Source organism: Salmo salar, chromosome 09 (genome assembly GCF_965601325.2).
Source record: "Salmo salar chromosome 09, fSalSal1, whole genome shotgun sequence".
NCBI lineage: Eukaryota > Metazoa > Chordata > Actinopteri > Salmoniformes > Salmonidae > Salmo > Salmo salar.
In genome coordinates this window covers 149358218-149375615 of record NC_138299.1, presented here as the reverse complement: position 1 = coordinate 149375615, position 17398 = coordinate 149358218, and the positions used below count along the sequence as shown (strand labels likewise).

The window sequence follows — 17398 nt, the reverse complement described above, 5'->3', positions numbered from 1 at the left end:
GTTAGTCATACCACTCTAGGGGCTTCCACTCCAGTCCCTTTCCATGGGTTGTTAGTCATACCACTCCAGGGGCTTCCATTCCAGTCCCTTTCCATGGGTTGTTAGTCCTACCACTCTAGGGGCTTCCATTCCAGTCCCTTTCCATGGGTTGTTAGTCAAACCACTCTAGGGGCTTCCATTCCAGTCCCTTTCCATGGGTTGTTAGTCATACCACTCTAGGGGCTTCCATTCCAGTCCCTTTCCATGGGTTGTTAGTCCTACCACTCTAGGGGCTTCCATTCCAGTCCCTTTCCATGGGTTGTTAGTCAAACCACTCTAGGGGCTTCCACTCCAGTCCCTTTCCATGGGTTGTTAGTCAAACCACTCTAGGGGCTTCCATTCCAGTCCCTTTCCATGGGTTGTTAGTCCTACCACTCTAGGGGCTTCCATTCCAGTCCCTTTCCATGGGTTGTTAGTCATACCACTCTAGGGGCTTCCATTCCAGTCCCTTTCCATGGGTTGTTAGTCAAACCACTCTAGGGGCTTCCATTCCAGTCCCTTTCCATGGGTTGTTAGTCATACCACTCTAGGGGCTTCCATTCCAGTCCCTTTCCATGGGTTGTTAGTCATACCACTCTAGGGGCTTCCACTCCATTTGTCCTTTCCACAAATAAATCACAACTATCGGCAAAATGATGAGCGGAGGGAAGCCCATTGGTTCCCTGCATTATTTTACCAGTGAATAATATATTCCCAATGGTGAATACCCATCCCTTAATTAACAAAACACAAACACCACCACAGAACCAGTGTCTGTAGGTTTTCATATCACCTTTATATAACCAAGCCCTTGGTGTGGCCATTCATGTGTTTCTTACGTCAATAAATGTAATATTTGACTTAACGTGTTTATAAGTTCAGAGGAGGTGTTACAGACAGGCAAACACATTTGAAAACAATAATTCACTGATTAAGTTAGTAATGAGAGCAGAGCAGTGAGAAAGAAAAATAGCCCCTGGCACACGATACAATGCTGACATTGTTCACTGAGGATCTGGCCATGAGAGGTGTGAAGAAAAAAACACTGTCTGTCCATTCTGGAATGAATGGGCCAAACAAACCAGCATATAACTATTTTAAGATTTCACTTTTAGAGTTATGATAAATGAGTATAATACTTTTGATTCAACCAAAAACTATTAAAAGGAATATACTGTTCACATAACATATTGTAATCAACAAAATATCCAATCATGTTTCCAGCTACAGGTCGCAATACTGTGACGCTGTGAACTTTCCTTCTTGATCCAAGCCCGATCCAAGCCCGATCCAAGCCCGATCCAAGCACTTAAATGGGGCTTCAGTACCCTCATCTGGGAGTTACTGGCAGAGCATTGAATTCTTAGAATATTGACATTAATTCCACATAGGAGCAGAATATCTAATTTACTCCAGTGTAACCCACCGTCTGAGCCAACAATTCACTACCACTGAAATGACATTAAACCAGCGGCAACTGTGTAAGAAATCCTACGCAACGCATTAGCAGCCTTCCTGTCCTGAATGTTATTTTAAATAAACATGTTATTTGTGCCTTAATCTCTCCCTTTGGGTTCCTTCCCTCTTTCCTGTTATCTACAGTGATCTGACAGGACACTCATAATAATTTTTAAATCGATAACACGTATGACAGATCAGTCATTTAATGTGCTTGCTCTCCTGACAAGCATCAGACCGGAAGCAAATATGACATGACGAAATCCTCTCTCCTTCTCCTTCTCCCTCTCCCCATCCCCCTCCTCCTCTCCCTCTCCCTCCCTAGCTAGAGGAGGTAAACGCTTCCTTTAGTTATTAAGTGGCACAAAGTCTTTGATGATGCACCCTATTTACTGTGAGATGCCTTACCTCATCCTGCATGCTTCCTCTAATACAGGGTCTTACCTCATCCTGCATGCCTCCTCTAATACAGGGTCTTACCTCATCCTGCATGCTTCCTCTAATACAGGGTCTTACCTCATCCTGCATGCTTCCTCTAATACAGGGTCTTACCTCATCCTGCATGCTTCCTCTAATACAGGGTCTTACCTGATCCTGCATGCTTCCTCTAATACAGGGTCTTACCTCATCCTGCATGCTTCCTCTAATACAGGGTCTCACCTCATCCTGCATGCTTCCTCTAATACAGGGTCTTACCTCATCCTGCATGCCTCCTCTAATACAGGGTCTTACCTCATCCTGCATGCTTCCTCTAATACAGGGTCTTACCTCATCCTGCATGCTTCCTCTAATACAGCCTTCCCTGTAGCTCAGTTGGTAGAGCATGGTGTTTGCAACGCCAGGGTTGTGGGTTCGATTCCCACGGGGGGCCAGCAAAAAAAAAAATGTATGAAATGTATGCATTCACTACTGTAAGTCGCTCTGGATAAGAGCGTCTGCTAAATGACAAAAAATGTACAGGGTCTTACCTCATCCTGCATGACTCCTCTAATACAGGGTCTTACCTCATCCTGCATGCTTCCTCTAATACAGGGTCTCACCTCATCCTGCATGCTTCCTCTAATACAGGGTCTCACCTCATCCTGCATGCTTCCTCTAATACAGGGTCTCACCTCATCCTGCATGCTTCCTCTAATACAGGGTCTGACCTCATCCTGCATGCTTCCTCTAATACAGGGTCTCACCTCATCCTGCATGCTTCCTCTAATACAGGGTCTCACCTCATCCTGCATGCTTCCTCTAATACAGGGTCTCACCTCATCCTGCATGCTTCCTCTAATACAGGGTCTCACCTCATCCTGCATGCTTCCTCTAATACAGGGTCTGACCTCATCCTGCATGCTTCCTCTAATACAGGGTCTGACCTCATCCTGCATGCTTCCTCTAATACAGGCATAGCATGTGAGATGAGACACTGCTTATGAGGTCATACAGAACAGGGTCATTAATAAAAAAAAAAAAGGGAAAATGGGTCAAATTCAGTAACATCCTGTTTTTCTCTAGCCTGATCCTGTAGTTCTGAATGGTGTGTTAGGGACAGAGTGTATTGTGTTTCTTACTTTTAACCCTGCTGTTAAGTCACAGATACAGCTCCTGGTAGTAACATTAACAAACATCAAAGTTGTTCTCTTTCATTAGCTAGGCCTTCATTAGAGAGGCAGCGCAAGCAGGAAAGTCAACCAGAGAGTTGGATATATTGATGTTAGGGACAGAGTGAGTGTTGTGTTCGAGACCAGCTAAAGCGAGACCGATTCAAGACCAAGACCGGAGCAAATTGAGTCCATGTCCAGACCAAGACCAGAGGGGGGGCGAGACTGAGTCAAGACCGAGACCAGAGGGGGGGTGAGACCGAGTCAAGAGCGAGACCGGGAGGGGGACAAGGCGTCTGAGACCGAGTCAAAACCGAGACCGGGAGGGGGACCAGGCGTCCGAGACCGAGTCAAAACTGAGACCAGGAGGGGGACCAGGCGTCCGAGACCGAATCAAGACCGAGACCAGGGGGGGGTGAGACAGAGACCGGGAGGGGAACAAGGCATCTGAGACCGAGTCAAAACCGAGACCGAGACCAGAAAAATGCGAGTCCAATTCAATACCATGACTGTAATTTTGTCAAATCACCATCATATTAAGAGTTTTAAATGTCCAGTATTTCTGGGTTCATATTTCAGAACAACATCTGGATTCTTTAGACATTCAGAATAGTGAAAAAATGCATCCTGGGGGAAAATAGAGCCACTCTAAAAATTATTACTAACCCAAACACAGTGTGGAACAATGGGTCTTCTACGCCTTCAGAAAAGGTCTAAGGATTTATAAAAGAATGATTATAATAATAATGATCATTATATTATTTTCAATTATGTTCTGATTTAATCTCTTTAGTTTTTGTTGAAAATGAAAGGGTTAACACTGAAGAGAAAAAAATATCCAATATGGATATTTCTTTGCTGGTCTCTGGGGAGATAAATCTAGATAGCTAGGTCAGCCATTGGCTAGGCCATCAGGAGCTAGATAAAGGCATCTTCCATTCAACTGTATTAGGGCAAAATGTTGGAGTGACAGTGGAATCAATTAATTAATGAGTTGGACTGTTTTTACAAGAACACATGGAAACTTCTGCCTTCTTGAAGGCCAACAGGTCAATAGTGAGCAGTAGTTTTCCCACTGTCTAGCTAGCTAGCTTTTGTTGTCGGCTAGTTTGCAGCGGCTGAAGAATAACTTTCAACAAGAAGTTAAGTTTCAAATGATCATCATCATCTGGTGAGTGGAACTGTGTTTTTTATTGCAGCACGCTTGCTATTGTCAGCCATCTCTTTGAAAATCACTTGTGTATGTGTGAAACATTGTTGTATTTCAAGTGGAACTGACAGCATTTTAGCTTCCAGGAAGAATATGACACATAAAAAATATGACAAACACCCCTTGTCTATACACATAGACTAACAATCCCCGAAACATATAAACAAAATACCCCCTGCTACGTCCTGACCATACTAAACACTAACAAATACCACCTTTACAGGTCAGAACGTGACAGCCACTCTATGGGACTCCTAATCATGGCTGGTTGTGACACAGCCTGGAATCAAACCAGGGTCTGTAGTGATGCCTCTAGCACTGAGTAGCAGTGCCTTAGACCGCTGCGCCACTTGGGAGCCCGGACTATAGCGCACCGGTTTGTGTAGACTCCGTTCCTGGACAAAACATTCTAAGAATTTATGAAATGTGAAAGTTATCATATGTAAGTGGTTGTTTGATTAGAGTGGTCTAGAGTTTTGGTATAATTTCTATGTTAGGGCATTTTCTATGTTTATTCTAGTCACTCTGTTTCTATGTGCAGTTTTGTTTTTGACCTTCAATTGGAAGCAGCGGCTCCTCGTTGCTTCTGATTGAAGGTCCTATAATTAGGGGTTTGTTTGTATTGTGGGTAGTTAGTTGTATTCTGTTTTGTGCTTGTCATCTGACAGAACTGTTAGTGTCGTTTCCGTTAATTGTATATTTGTTTCTCCTTCTTCAGTATTAAAAGAGAAGATGAGTATACACTTCCCTGTTGCGTCTTGGTCCTCCACACACGACACGCGTTACAGTGGCGCACAATTGGCCCAGCATTGTCCAGGTTTGGTCCGGGGTAGGCCGTCATTGTAAATAAGAATTTGTTCAATTGACTTGCCTAGTTAAATAAATTAAATATGGATGCAGTTCAATGCATGATTAATATAATTCACCAATACATTTCTTGGTATTCCAAAAAAATATTGCCATCAGGTTGTAAATCACAATTTCAGTTTCAATGCTCAATATTCTAGACAAAAACAGACGAATGTAAATAAGGCTGGGATTGTCAATATAATCAAACTAACCAGGGCAATGATCACAAGTCAGTCATAACGTGGCTAATAGGCTAGCGTATGTATTTATGTAGCAATCTAAAAACACAGAGCCTAACATTAGCTAGCTAGCTAGCTGCTAGGAGGATGTCATGCCATTGGAGGACTGGGTGAGTGACTGACTTTTTCCCCTCATATCATTTTTTGGTGGCTATACACAGCTAGAGATGCAGGTGTCATTTGGTTAGCTAGCAAGAACTTGAACGACTGTTATCCAGTTAGCATATCTCTTGCATTCGAACACAAAAAATAATAGTTAGTCAAGAACGCTCTAGATAACATGTAAACAGCCTAATCAGCTCTGCAACGGCAAGCAAAATGGTCAGAGTGAGGTGTGTTTGGAAGTAGCTCGCTAGCAAGCTAGCCAACTTTAACCAGTTAGCTTGGGTGCTTGGTTTGGACAAGCATGCAACAACAAGCTGCAGAAAGACGAGGAGGCTACAATTCCCCTATTGTTTATCCGTGCAATTTTGACAGCCAACTAGCTGAAAAAGTCTGAGAGGGTTTATCTAATGTTCCTTCATTAGAATTTAGCTCATCTTGCTCTGGTTAGCATTAGTTGTTGACCTTGTTGATGTTTATAACTGAGTGAGAGAGAGCCTACCTTTTCATGGTGGTTGATCAATAGGACTGTAAAGTTCCCAAATGTAAGAGGACTCCTGTGGTGTTTACATAGTTTTAGAAATCCATTCAGGTGTATTTTGTGGATTTGGATAATGCGTTCTAGTGATCTGAAGTCGCACTGTTGCAACGGCCTGTAAACACACAGACCAGTTCAAAGTGAATGATGGCAGGTCTGTGTGGCAAATGGCTTGTTTGAATAAAGGTCTACTGTAGCTCTCATTGGCTATTTGTATTTTTTTTTTTTTATGGTGGATATCTTGAATAAATTATTGGTGGATGTTGATTAAGTTATTACTGGATATATAGATGAAGTTATTGACAGGAGGGTCTAATCATGCTCCTCAAAGAAATCAACACATCACTGGCCTGTGGAACGCAGCAATAAATAATTGCAGAGAACAAACATGTGAAGATTGGGTTCTGTATTAGTACTGAGAGGGGGGGGGGGGTGATGGGGGATTTTTTTGTCCCATCTCTTCATAGATCTCGAGGACTGCTGGGAATACAATTTTACACTTCTGACCTCACCACACAAACCTCTACTACCCAAACCCCCCCACCATCCTCCCATCTACCTCGTCCAAGCTCAATTCCCATCTCGTTCTGCTCCAGTGGTGAGTCACTTCAACCCCTCAATGTACACCTCCCCACCCTGCTGACCCCATCCCCTGTGCACTGAACCACCTTCTATCCCGCTCCTCAATATTCACATTAACCTGCTGCTAAATGACCCCAGTGTTCCACCTGCGTGGCTCCCAGGAGGTTTAAGGGTTGGGGGGATCCAGGCCCCCTTTTCTACTGAATGACTCCTTTCTACTCTGTGACCAGCTGCTTTCTGTTCTCACTGTGTTAGTAGGATGTCCAATGGACAGAGACACACAGAGGCTCCCCACAGGCCTACCACTGATACAGCATATCTTAAACATGACCAGAGAGCTGCCTCTAAAGGAATGTCCTCGCTCCTATGGATGCAGTGAATGGAATTGATTATCATTGAGCTCCCATGTGTAAAGTGTAAGATCCTCTATGGATTTTCAGATGGCCTTTATTAGAAATCAATAAGCTAATTGTGAGAGAATGGGTGAAAGTAATAACTTTTCAAGCTCAAGAATTGGGTGTTATAATTGCATTGCGGTTGAGCTAAATTACGTCTAAGGTGCAAAAACTCACCGTAACCCATACAAGTAGAGAGACTGAAACATCTGGAACAATCAACATACCTTTCAGCAATAGAGGCTCGACAACAGGACCACGTACCGAACAATGTACAGGACTGTGCAAGTTAACTGGTGCGTTGACCTTCGTAAACCTGCACAGTATTTTACTAGATTAAGTAACAGAGTTGGGTGGTCTTACCGTGGACGGTGAGGGTGGCCGACGCCTCCGCCCTGCCCACCATGTTCTCTGCCACGCAGGTGTAAGAACCCACATCTGCAGAGCTCAGACGACGGATCTTCAGGGTGTGGTCCTCACGGATCTCATATCTGGAATATTCACAGGGAATCGGTCAAACACGTACGCACGCACACACACACCACATACCTTACTGTATATGCTGATCATCAGACAGACAAAAGGGAGCGAGGCATCAAATAGAAAGAGAGAAAGGGATTGTGTTGTAATAAAGGGGGCCAGAAGATGAGTCATACAGTACAGTACCTTCCCTTGGGCAGGTCTCCGTCATCTTTCCTCCAGCGGACGGTGGGAACTGGGTCACCCCGGGCCTCACACCTGAACTCCACGCTCTGGTCCACCAGCACCACCTGGCTACCGGGACGCTTCACAAAGCTGGGTCGCTCTGCAGAGAGAGATGACATAGCACAGGACTATTCAGTACTAAGTCTACAGCATGTCAGTACACTGTATCTGCATTTATACAGGATAGAATAGTATAGTATAGCATAGTATATCATAGCACAGTATATCATAGCATAGTATAGTATAGCATAGCATAGCGTAGTATAGTATATAATAGCATAGTATATCATAACATAATATAGCATAGTATAGTATATCATAGCATTGTATTGTATAATATATCATATCATAGCATAGTATATCACAGCATAGCATAGTATAGCATAGCATAGCATAATATAGCATAGCATATTACAGTATATCATAGCATAGCATAGTATAGCATAGCATAGCATAATATAGCATAGCATAGTATAGCATAGCATAGTATATCATAGCATGGTCTATCATAGCATAGTCTATCACAGCATAGTATTGTACAGCATAGTATATCACAGCACAGTATATCATAGTATAGTATATCATATCATAGTATAATATATCATAGCGTAGCATAGTATAGCGTAGCATAGTATAGTATAGCGTAGCATATTATATCATATATTATAGTATAGTATATCATATCATTGTATAGTATATCAAATCATTGTATAGTATATCATTTTATACTATATCATAGTATAGTATATCATAGCATAGTATATCATAGTATACTACATCATAGCATATTACATCATATCATAGTATATCATAGCATAGTATATCATAGCATAGTATGTCATGTCACAGTATGTCATAGTATATTAGAGTATAGTATATTGTGGTATAGTATATCATATATCATATCATAGTATAGTATAGTATATCATAGTAAATATATCATATCTTAGTATATTATATCATAGTATAGTATATCATAGCATAATATAGTATAGTGTATCATAGCATAGCATAGTGTATCATAGCATAGTGTATCATAGCATAGTATATCACAGCATAGTATATCATATCATAGTATATCATCGCATAGTATAGTATATCATAGTATAGCATATCATATTATAGTATAGTGTATCATATTATAGTATATCATAGTATAGTATATCATAGTATATTATATCATAGTATATCATATCATGGTATATCATAGCATATATCATAGCATATATCATAGCATATTATATCATAGCATAGTATATCATAGTATAGTCTATCAAAGCATAGTATATCATAGTATAGCATAGCACAGTGTATCATAGCATACTATAGCATAGCATAGTATATCATAGTATAGTCTATCAAAGCATAGTATATCATATCATATATTATAGTATATCATAGCATATCATAGTATAGTATATCACAGCATAGTATATCATAGTATAGTATATTATAGTATAGTATATCATAGTATAGTATATCATAGTATAGTATAGCATAGTATATCATAGTATTGCATAGTATATCATGGTATTGTACATCATAGCATAGTATATAATTGTATATCATGGCATAGTATATCATATCATAGTATATCATAGTGTAGTATATCATAGCATATTAGATCATAGCATATTATATCATAGCATAGTATATCATAACACGGTATATCATAGCATGGCACATCATAGCACAGTATATCATTGTATAGTATATCATAGTATAGTATATCATAGCACAGTATCTCATAGTATAGTATATCATAGCATAGTATATCATAGTATAGTATATAATTGTATAGTTTAGCTTAGTATACTATGTCATAGTATAGCATAGCATAGTATATCATAGTATAATATATCATAGCATAGTATACCATAGTATCGTATAGTGTATCATAGTATAGTATATCATAGTATAGTATAGCATAGTATATCATAGCATAGTATATCATAGTATATTATAGTATGTGACTGTACTGTATCTTTAGCACTGTATGGGGATTGAACCATCTTGCCGATCAGTCATATTGTAGCAGAGTCTCAGTGCTAACATTAGCAGTGTGTTTTAGTAATCACAGCTACCCTCGTTGCCCTTTGTCATGATCATCTGAGAGGTCCTGTAAAATCCTGCTGTTGCAGTCCATTCCCCTAACCTTCCAGCAGGGATTTAAATAAAAATGAATGTTGGAAAAAGCTTCTGAAATGAAAACAGATAGCCATCTAACCACCCTTGCCCCCTCAGGTCCAGTTTAGCTACCTCTCCCTCTCCCTCCCCAGCCTCTATTCCCTCAGCAGAGACACATCAACACACAGAGCTTCTCCATAGGAAACATTTAGCAGGTTTCCTAATACCTTTAATCACCTTCTCCTCCAACATTTGTTTTTTAATATGTCCCAAGGCTCAACAATTGCAGCTCAATAGTTTGACCTCCCTTTTCTCGACTCTCTACCCTTCCTTCTCTCTCCCCTTCCTTCTCTCTCCTCTCTCCCCTTCCTTCTCTCTCCTCTCTCCCCTTCCTTCTCTCTCCTCTCTCTCCCCTTCCTTCTCTCTCCCCTTCCTTCTCTCTCCTCTCTCTCCCCTTTCACCTATTTGTTCTCTCCCCTCCCTCCTTCCTCCTCTCTGCTCTCTCCCTCACTCCTCACATCCCCCCTCTCTCCCTCCCCTCCCTCCTCACATTCACCCCTCCTCATATCCCCTCCCTCTCTGCCTCCCCTCCCTCCTCACATCCCCTTCAGTTTTGGCTTGAAAAAGTGCTCGGTAAATGTGTGGGGCTGTCATGAGTTTTTCTGTTGTGTTGTTTACTCAAATAGGCAAAGCCATAGGTATGGTCTGAACCCTTTGAAGTCATTTCCATATATAATAATGTATCTTATGTGGGAAAGAAGAATATGTGTATGTTAGCGTTGGCCCTGTTGGAGGGGATGATGAGAGGCCTTGTGGGACAGGAAGTAGAGGAAGTGGAGAGGACAGTCAGAAGTTCAGCCGACTGAGGTCAATACAGAGTAATATACTGCGACTATAAACTGAGGTAACGGAGAGCTGTGGGGTCAAAGGTCAGTCATGGTGGAATGTGGCACAGCTGGCCAGAGGAGAGGTGCTGAGGTCAGGTGGGGGGGTCAGGGGAGGAGAAAAGGGGAGTCATTCGAGAGGTGTGGGGCTCCTGGGGGAGAAAAGGGGGTCAGGGGGCTCCTGGGGCAATTCATGGATAACTGTTAGAGTGAAGGCCATGTCACACTCCTCTTGAAGGGGTCGATGACACCATTTAGTCTCCTTGGAGACACACACAAAACAAAACATCTGGACCCTCACTGTACACAAACACACACACATACAGAGAGAGAGACAGAGACAGAGACAGAAACAGAGAGTGACCGTGTGTGAGGAAGGTTACTTACCGAGCACAGTGAGCTCAGCAATCTCACTCTCCCTCTCTCCCACCATATTGGTCCCGACACACACATACTTCCCAGCGTCGCTTTTTCTGGCATTGGTTATCATCAGCTTTCCTCCCCGGATCTGAGGAACGAGAGAAAAGGTCAGACCTTGTGAGGACAAAACTGCACGCCTAACATTGCAAAATATTCCCTCAGTATAAAAGCTCTGTATTTCCTCACCCATGAAGTTATGACCAAAGGAATTCAGAGTTTTAAAAAACTCCATCTGTCATGTTTTGATGGGAGTATAAACTCACAAATGAATCTTAGTGAGCCATGTATGTCCTGAGGTCCCAGTGATAGAAACCCAAAGTACTGTACTACTGTGGTACCTATCCAACCATTCTATGCTATTCTCATTCAACCTGTGGCTTGTATGGCTTTATCAGACAGTCTGTTCCTGCTCAGGGCTTGCCTGGCCAAACACCCCTTCCCCAAACCTAGAAAGCCACAGCTCCCTGAGGGAACACCTGAAGCAGGGAAGAGTGGAAGCATTACTCCAGCCACAAATGACTTCCAGCACAGCAGTCTCCCCTACCGTTCTGAGAAGAGGAAAACTGAGCTTTTACTTAAGTATTTTCTCATGCATACATACAGAGACACATACTAACACATGCATACGTGTGTGTGTGTGTGTGTGTGTGTGTGTGTGTGTGTGTGTGTGTGTGTGTGTGTGTGTGTGTGTGTGTGTGTGTGTGTGTGTGTGTGTGTGTGTGTGTGTGTGTGTGTGTGTGTACGTTGGGGATGTGTGTAGGTAGGGGGGAGTTGAAGGGGGTAGCCCCAACAGCATTGCAAAAAAGCCCCAAACCTTCTGCCTTTCACTGGCTGTCTTCAGTCAAACACACTCCTACACATGTATCCACTTCATGACACACTATGCAACGTATCACTAAATCTAATTAACTGTGTTCAACACTGCATGTGTACCTGCGCTCTGCACTCTAGGTGATCTAAAAACAGGTATCACTGGCATTTAAGGAATGGAGCCTCACTTTTATTATCCCAGCAGCCTAATTAAGAGTGACACCTTGTACAGGAGCAAACAATCCACATGACGCCTGCTAGGTAGGGCAAGTATAGAAATAGAATGTCAGAAGGTTCTCAGTGGAATCTGTGGTGTGCAGCCTAACAGCTTATCTGGGAGGAGCAGAGACACGGAGAGGCAGTCTAATTGCCACAACTAATAAATCCCCCTACAAACAAAACCCCCTCCACTCTCGCTCCTCCACTTAAATAAATAGCTGTGCATCAACACTCCCCATCCAACCTGACAGAGTTTGAGAGGATGTGCAGAGACGAATGGGAGAAACTCAGGCTGTCACCTAACAAAATGTGGAAGAAGTCAAGACATCTGAATACTTTCTGAAGGCACTGTAGACGGCCTACACGTAGAGAAACAGAGGAGCACTGTTTCACTCGCTCGGATGCTTCCTCCTGTGAGATACATTCTGCCTCTTGAAGGAAAATGATGAAAGACAGAGACAAAACATAAATGATTTGGTATTATTTATTTATTTATTTTCGTACATTTTGGGGGGGAAGCCTGGCTTTCCTTGGCATCCATGAACACCCTCCACTGATTCCTCAGGTGTTCTGAGGCATTCTGGGGCACCTCTTACCCTCGCTGCTTGTTTAATATTCATAATAAAAACTGTTTTTAAATAGAAGACAAGGGAAGGGAGAGGAAGGGAAGAGAAGGGTCACACTGGCAGTGTTTGTTTGAAGTAGCATTATGTTACTGTTTGTTTGAAGTAGCATTATGTTACTGTTTGTTTGAAGTAGCATTATGTTACTGTTTGTTTGAGGGAGGGCTTAACAGCTAAAGCACTTGGACACTCACAAAGGCACAAGGTCAGGTCATGTCAGACCACGTAGGGCAGGAAGAGGGAGGTGGACTGGAGGTCCCATGGAGGTCCCATGGAGGTCCCATAGGGCATTGACATGAGGATCCACTTTAGGGCCAGAGCACCCCATCAGCTTTCCCACCTCTGCGTGGAGGTGGCACTGTCCCATTCCACTCAGGCATATTTAGAGGCCCTGGGCAGCAGGGGGCCTCTGGAGTGGGCCAGTGTGAATGGAGAGGCCTTCCTTTCTCTCTGCACCTTTCTTTGTCTCTGTGTATATCACCTCCACAGGGGGCTGCTGAAGGCAGAAACAATCTGACCATTATCCTGCATCACAGGGAGATGGCTCTATCCCAACACCGTTTTTTCTCTCCCGTCATTTGGTAATGCTGATAGTGTGAAACCCAGATTCAGCACGCGTTCTGGCGGCATTCATGCTGCATTTCATTTTCCAGGCTGCTAATCACCCTCAACTACTAAACAAAAGAGGGGGAAGACAATGCAGGGCATGTCTGCAGTCTGTCCCAGTGCTGACTGATTCCCTCCATACAGCAACATCAAATTAGTTTCTCCAAAAAACTGTTAGAGCTGGATGCCTTTTTGTTCTGTTCCATTATAAGGCCTTCATCCCCTTGACAGACCTGTTTTGCACAGGTGTGACAAATGCCTCCATCTGCTCTCAGCGGAGTAGCGGCTTGACAAAGAAAAAGTCCCTTGCTGTGTGTCTGTTTATTGACTGTGGCGGCTGTGTCACAACAACAGCCCAGTGCAGAGAGCTCAGTGTGAATAGACTATACAGCATTTCACTTGTTCACACAGCTTTCTAACATGGAGCCAGGGATGGCAGGGCTAACATAGATAGGAGGAGTCAGGGGGCAGGGCTAACATAGATAGGAGGAGCCAGGGGGCAGGGCTAACATAGATAGGAGGAGCCAGGGATGGCAGGGCTAACATAGATAGGAGGAGCCAGGGGGCAGGGCTAACATAGATAGGAGGAGCCAGGGATGGCAGGGCTAACATAGATAGGAGGAGCCAGGGATGGCAGGGCTAACATAGATAGGAGGAGTCAGGGGGCAGGGCTAACATAGATAGGAGGAGTCAGGGGGCAGGGCTAACATATATATGAGGAGCCAGGGATGGCAGGGCTAACATAGATAGGAGGAGCCAGGGATGGCAGGGCTAACATAGATAGGAGGAGTCAGGGGGCAGGGCTAACATAGATAGGAGGAGTCAGGGATGGCAGGGCTAACATATATATGAGGAGCCAGGGATGGCAGGGCTAACATAGATAGGAGGAGCCAGGGATGGCAGGGCTAACATAGATAGGAGGAGTCAGGGGGCAGGGCTAACATAGATAGGAGGAGCCAGGGATGGCAGGGCTAACATAGATAGGAGGAGCCAGGGGGCAGGGCTAACATAGATAGGAGGAGCCAGGGATGGCAGGGCTAACATAGATAGGAGGAGCCAGGGGGCAGGGCTAACATAGATAGGAGGAGCCAGGGATGGCAGGGCTAACATAGATAGGAGGAGCCAGGGATGGCAGGGCTAACATAGATAGGAGGAGTCAGGGGGCAGGGCTAACATAGATAGGAGGAGTCAGGGGGCAGGGCTAACATATATATGAGGAGCCAGGGATGGCAGGGCTAACATAGATAGGAGGAGCCAGGGATGGCAGGGCTAACATAGATAGGAGGAGTCAGGGGGCAGGGCTAACATAGATAGGAGGAGTCAGGGATGGCAGGGCTAACATATATATGAGGAGCCAGGGATGGCAGGGCTAACATAGATAGGAGGAGTCAGGGGGCAGGGCTAACATAGATAGGAGGAGTCAGGGGGCAGGGCTAACATATATATGAGGAGCCAGGGAGGGCAGGGCTAACATAGATAGGAGGAGTCAGGGGGCAGGGCTAACATAGATAGGAGGAGTCAGGGGGCAGGGCTAACATAGATAGGAGGAGCCAGGGATGGCAGGGCTAACATAGATAGGAGGAGTCAGGGGGCAGGGCTAACATAGATAGGAGGAGTCAGGGATGGCAGCGCTAACATAGACAGGAGGAGTCAGGGGGCAGGGCTAACATAGATAGGAGGAGCCAGGGATGGCAGGGCTAACATAGACAGGAGGAGTCAGGGATGGCAGGGCTAACATAGATAGGAGGAGTCAGGGATGGCAGCGCTAACATAGACAGGAGGAGTCAGGGATGGCAGGGATAGCATAGATAGGAGGAGCCAGGGATGGCAGGGATAACATAGATACAGTAAGAGCACCTCCTCCCAGCTGCCCACTGTACTGAGGCTAGGAAACACTGTCACTGAGGCTAGGAAACACTGTCACCACCGATAAATCTACGATAATCTAGAATTTGAATAAGCATTTTTCTACGGCCAGCCATGCTTTCCACCTGGCTACCCCTACCCTGGTCAATAGCTCTGCACTCCCCACAGCAACTTGCCAGAGTCCCCCCCCCCGCCCCCCCGCTTCTCCTTCACCCAAAAAATACACATAGCTGATGTTCTGAAAGAGCTGCAAAATGTGGACCCTACAAATCACCTGGGCTAGACAATCTGGACCCTCTCTTTCTAAAATTATTCGCTGCAATTGTTGCAACCCCTATTACTTGCCTGTTCAATCTCCCTTTCTATCGCTTGAGATCCATAAAGATTGGAAAGCTGCCGCGGTCATCCCCCTCTTCAAAGGGGGAGACACTAGACCCAAACTGTTACAGACCTATATCCATCCTACCCTGCCTTTCTAAAGTCTTTGAAAGCCAAGTTAACAAACAGATCACTGACCATTTCGAATCCCACCTTCTCCGCTATGCAATCTGGTTTCCGAGCTGGTCACAGGTGCACCTCAGTCACGCTCAAGGTCCTAAACGATATTATAATCGCCATCAATAAAAGACAATACTGTGCAGCCGTCTTCATCGACCTGGCCAAGGCTTTCGACTCTGTCAATCACCGTTTTCTTATCAGCAGACTCAACAACCTTTGTTTCTCTAATGACTGCCTCGCCTGGTTCACTAAGTACTTCTTAGATAGAGCTCAGTGTGTCAAATCAGAGGATGCCACAGGGTTTAATTCTCGGGCCGACTCTTTTCTCTGTATACATCAATGATATCGCTCTTGCTGCTGGTGATTCTCTGATCCACCTCTACGCAGACGACTCCATTCTGTATACATCTGGCTGTTCTCCTTCCGTGGCCTCCAACTGCTCTGAATTGCCAGTAAAACAAAATGCATGCTCTTCAACCGATCACTGCCCGCACCCGCCCACCTGACTAGCATCACTACTCTGGATGATTCTGACTTAGAATATGTGGACAACTATAAATACCTAGGTATCTGGTTAGACTGTAAACTCTCCTTCCAGACTCACATTAAGCATCTCCAATCCAAGTTAAATCTAGAATCGGCTTCCTATTTCGCAACAAAGCCTTCTTCACTCATGCTGCCAAACATACCCTCGTAAAACTGACAATCCTACCAATCCTTGACTTCGGTGATGTCGTTTACAAAATATCCTCCAACACTCTACTCAGAAAATTGGATGCAGTCTATCACAGTGCCATCCGTTTTGTCACTAAAGCCCCATATACTATCCACCACTGCGACCTGTATGCTCTCGTTGGCTGGCCCTCGGTACATATCCGTCGTCAAACCCACTGGCTCCAGGTCATCTATAAGTCTTTGCTAGGTAAAGCCCCGCCTTATCCCAGCTCACTGGTCACCATAGCGACACCCACCTATAGCACGTGCTCTTGCAGGTATATTTCACTGGTCACCCCCAAAGCCAAAACCTACTTTCCAGGCCATGTGTAGGGCAGTTAGACACACCTACGATCACCGGGCAGTTAGACACACCTACGATCACCGGGCAGTTAGACACACCTACGATCACCGGGCAGTTAGACACACCCATGATCACTGAGCAGTTAGACACACCTACGATCACTGGGCAGTTAGACACACCTAGGATCACTGGGCAGTTAGACACACCTACGATCACTGGGCAGTTAGACACACCTACGATCACTGGGCAGTGAGTCACACCTACGATCACTGGGCAGTTAGACACACCTACGATCACTGGGCAGTTAGACACACCTACGATCACTGGGCAGTTAGACACACCTACGATCACTGGGCAGTTAGACACACCTACGATCACTGGGCAGTTAGACACACCTACGATCACTGGGCAGTTAGACACACCTACGATCACTGGGCAGTTAGACACACCTACGATCACTGGGCAGTTAGACACACCTACGATCACTGGGCAGTTAGACACACCTACGATCACTGGGCAGTTAGACACACCTACGATCACTGGGCAGTTAGACACACCTACGATCACTGGGCAGTTAGACACACCTACGATCACTGGGCAGTTAGACACACCTGCGCTGCTCTGTCCTCCAACCACCTCTCC

General features: G+C 44.5%; 1 protein-coding gene across 1 annotated transcript in view; it reads right to left on the bottom strand.

Moving 5' to 3' along the window:
- Positions 1–17398, bottom strand: part of LOC106613194 (roundabout homolog 1) — a 343488-nt gene that overhangs the window by 109478 nt on the left and 216612 nt on the right. The window contains exons 4-6 of the mRNA XM_082956429.1: positions 11084–11204; positions 7647–7785; positions 7344–7471 (exon numbers count right to left, since the gene is read on the bottom strand). Of these exons, the coding sequence (XP_082812555.1) occupies positions 7344–7471; positions 7647–7785; positions 11084–11204 (388 nt within the window). The remainder of the gene's footprint in view (positions 1–7343; positions 7472–7646; positions 7786–11083; positions 11205–17398) is intronic.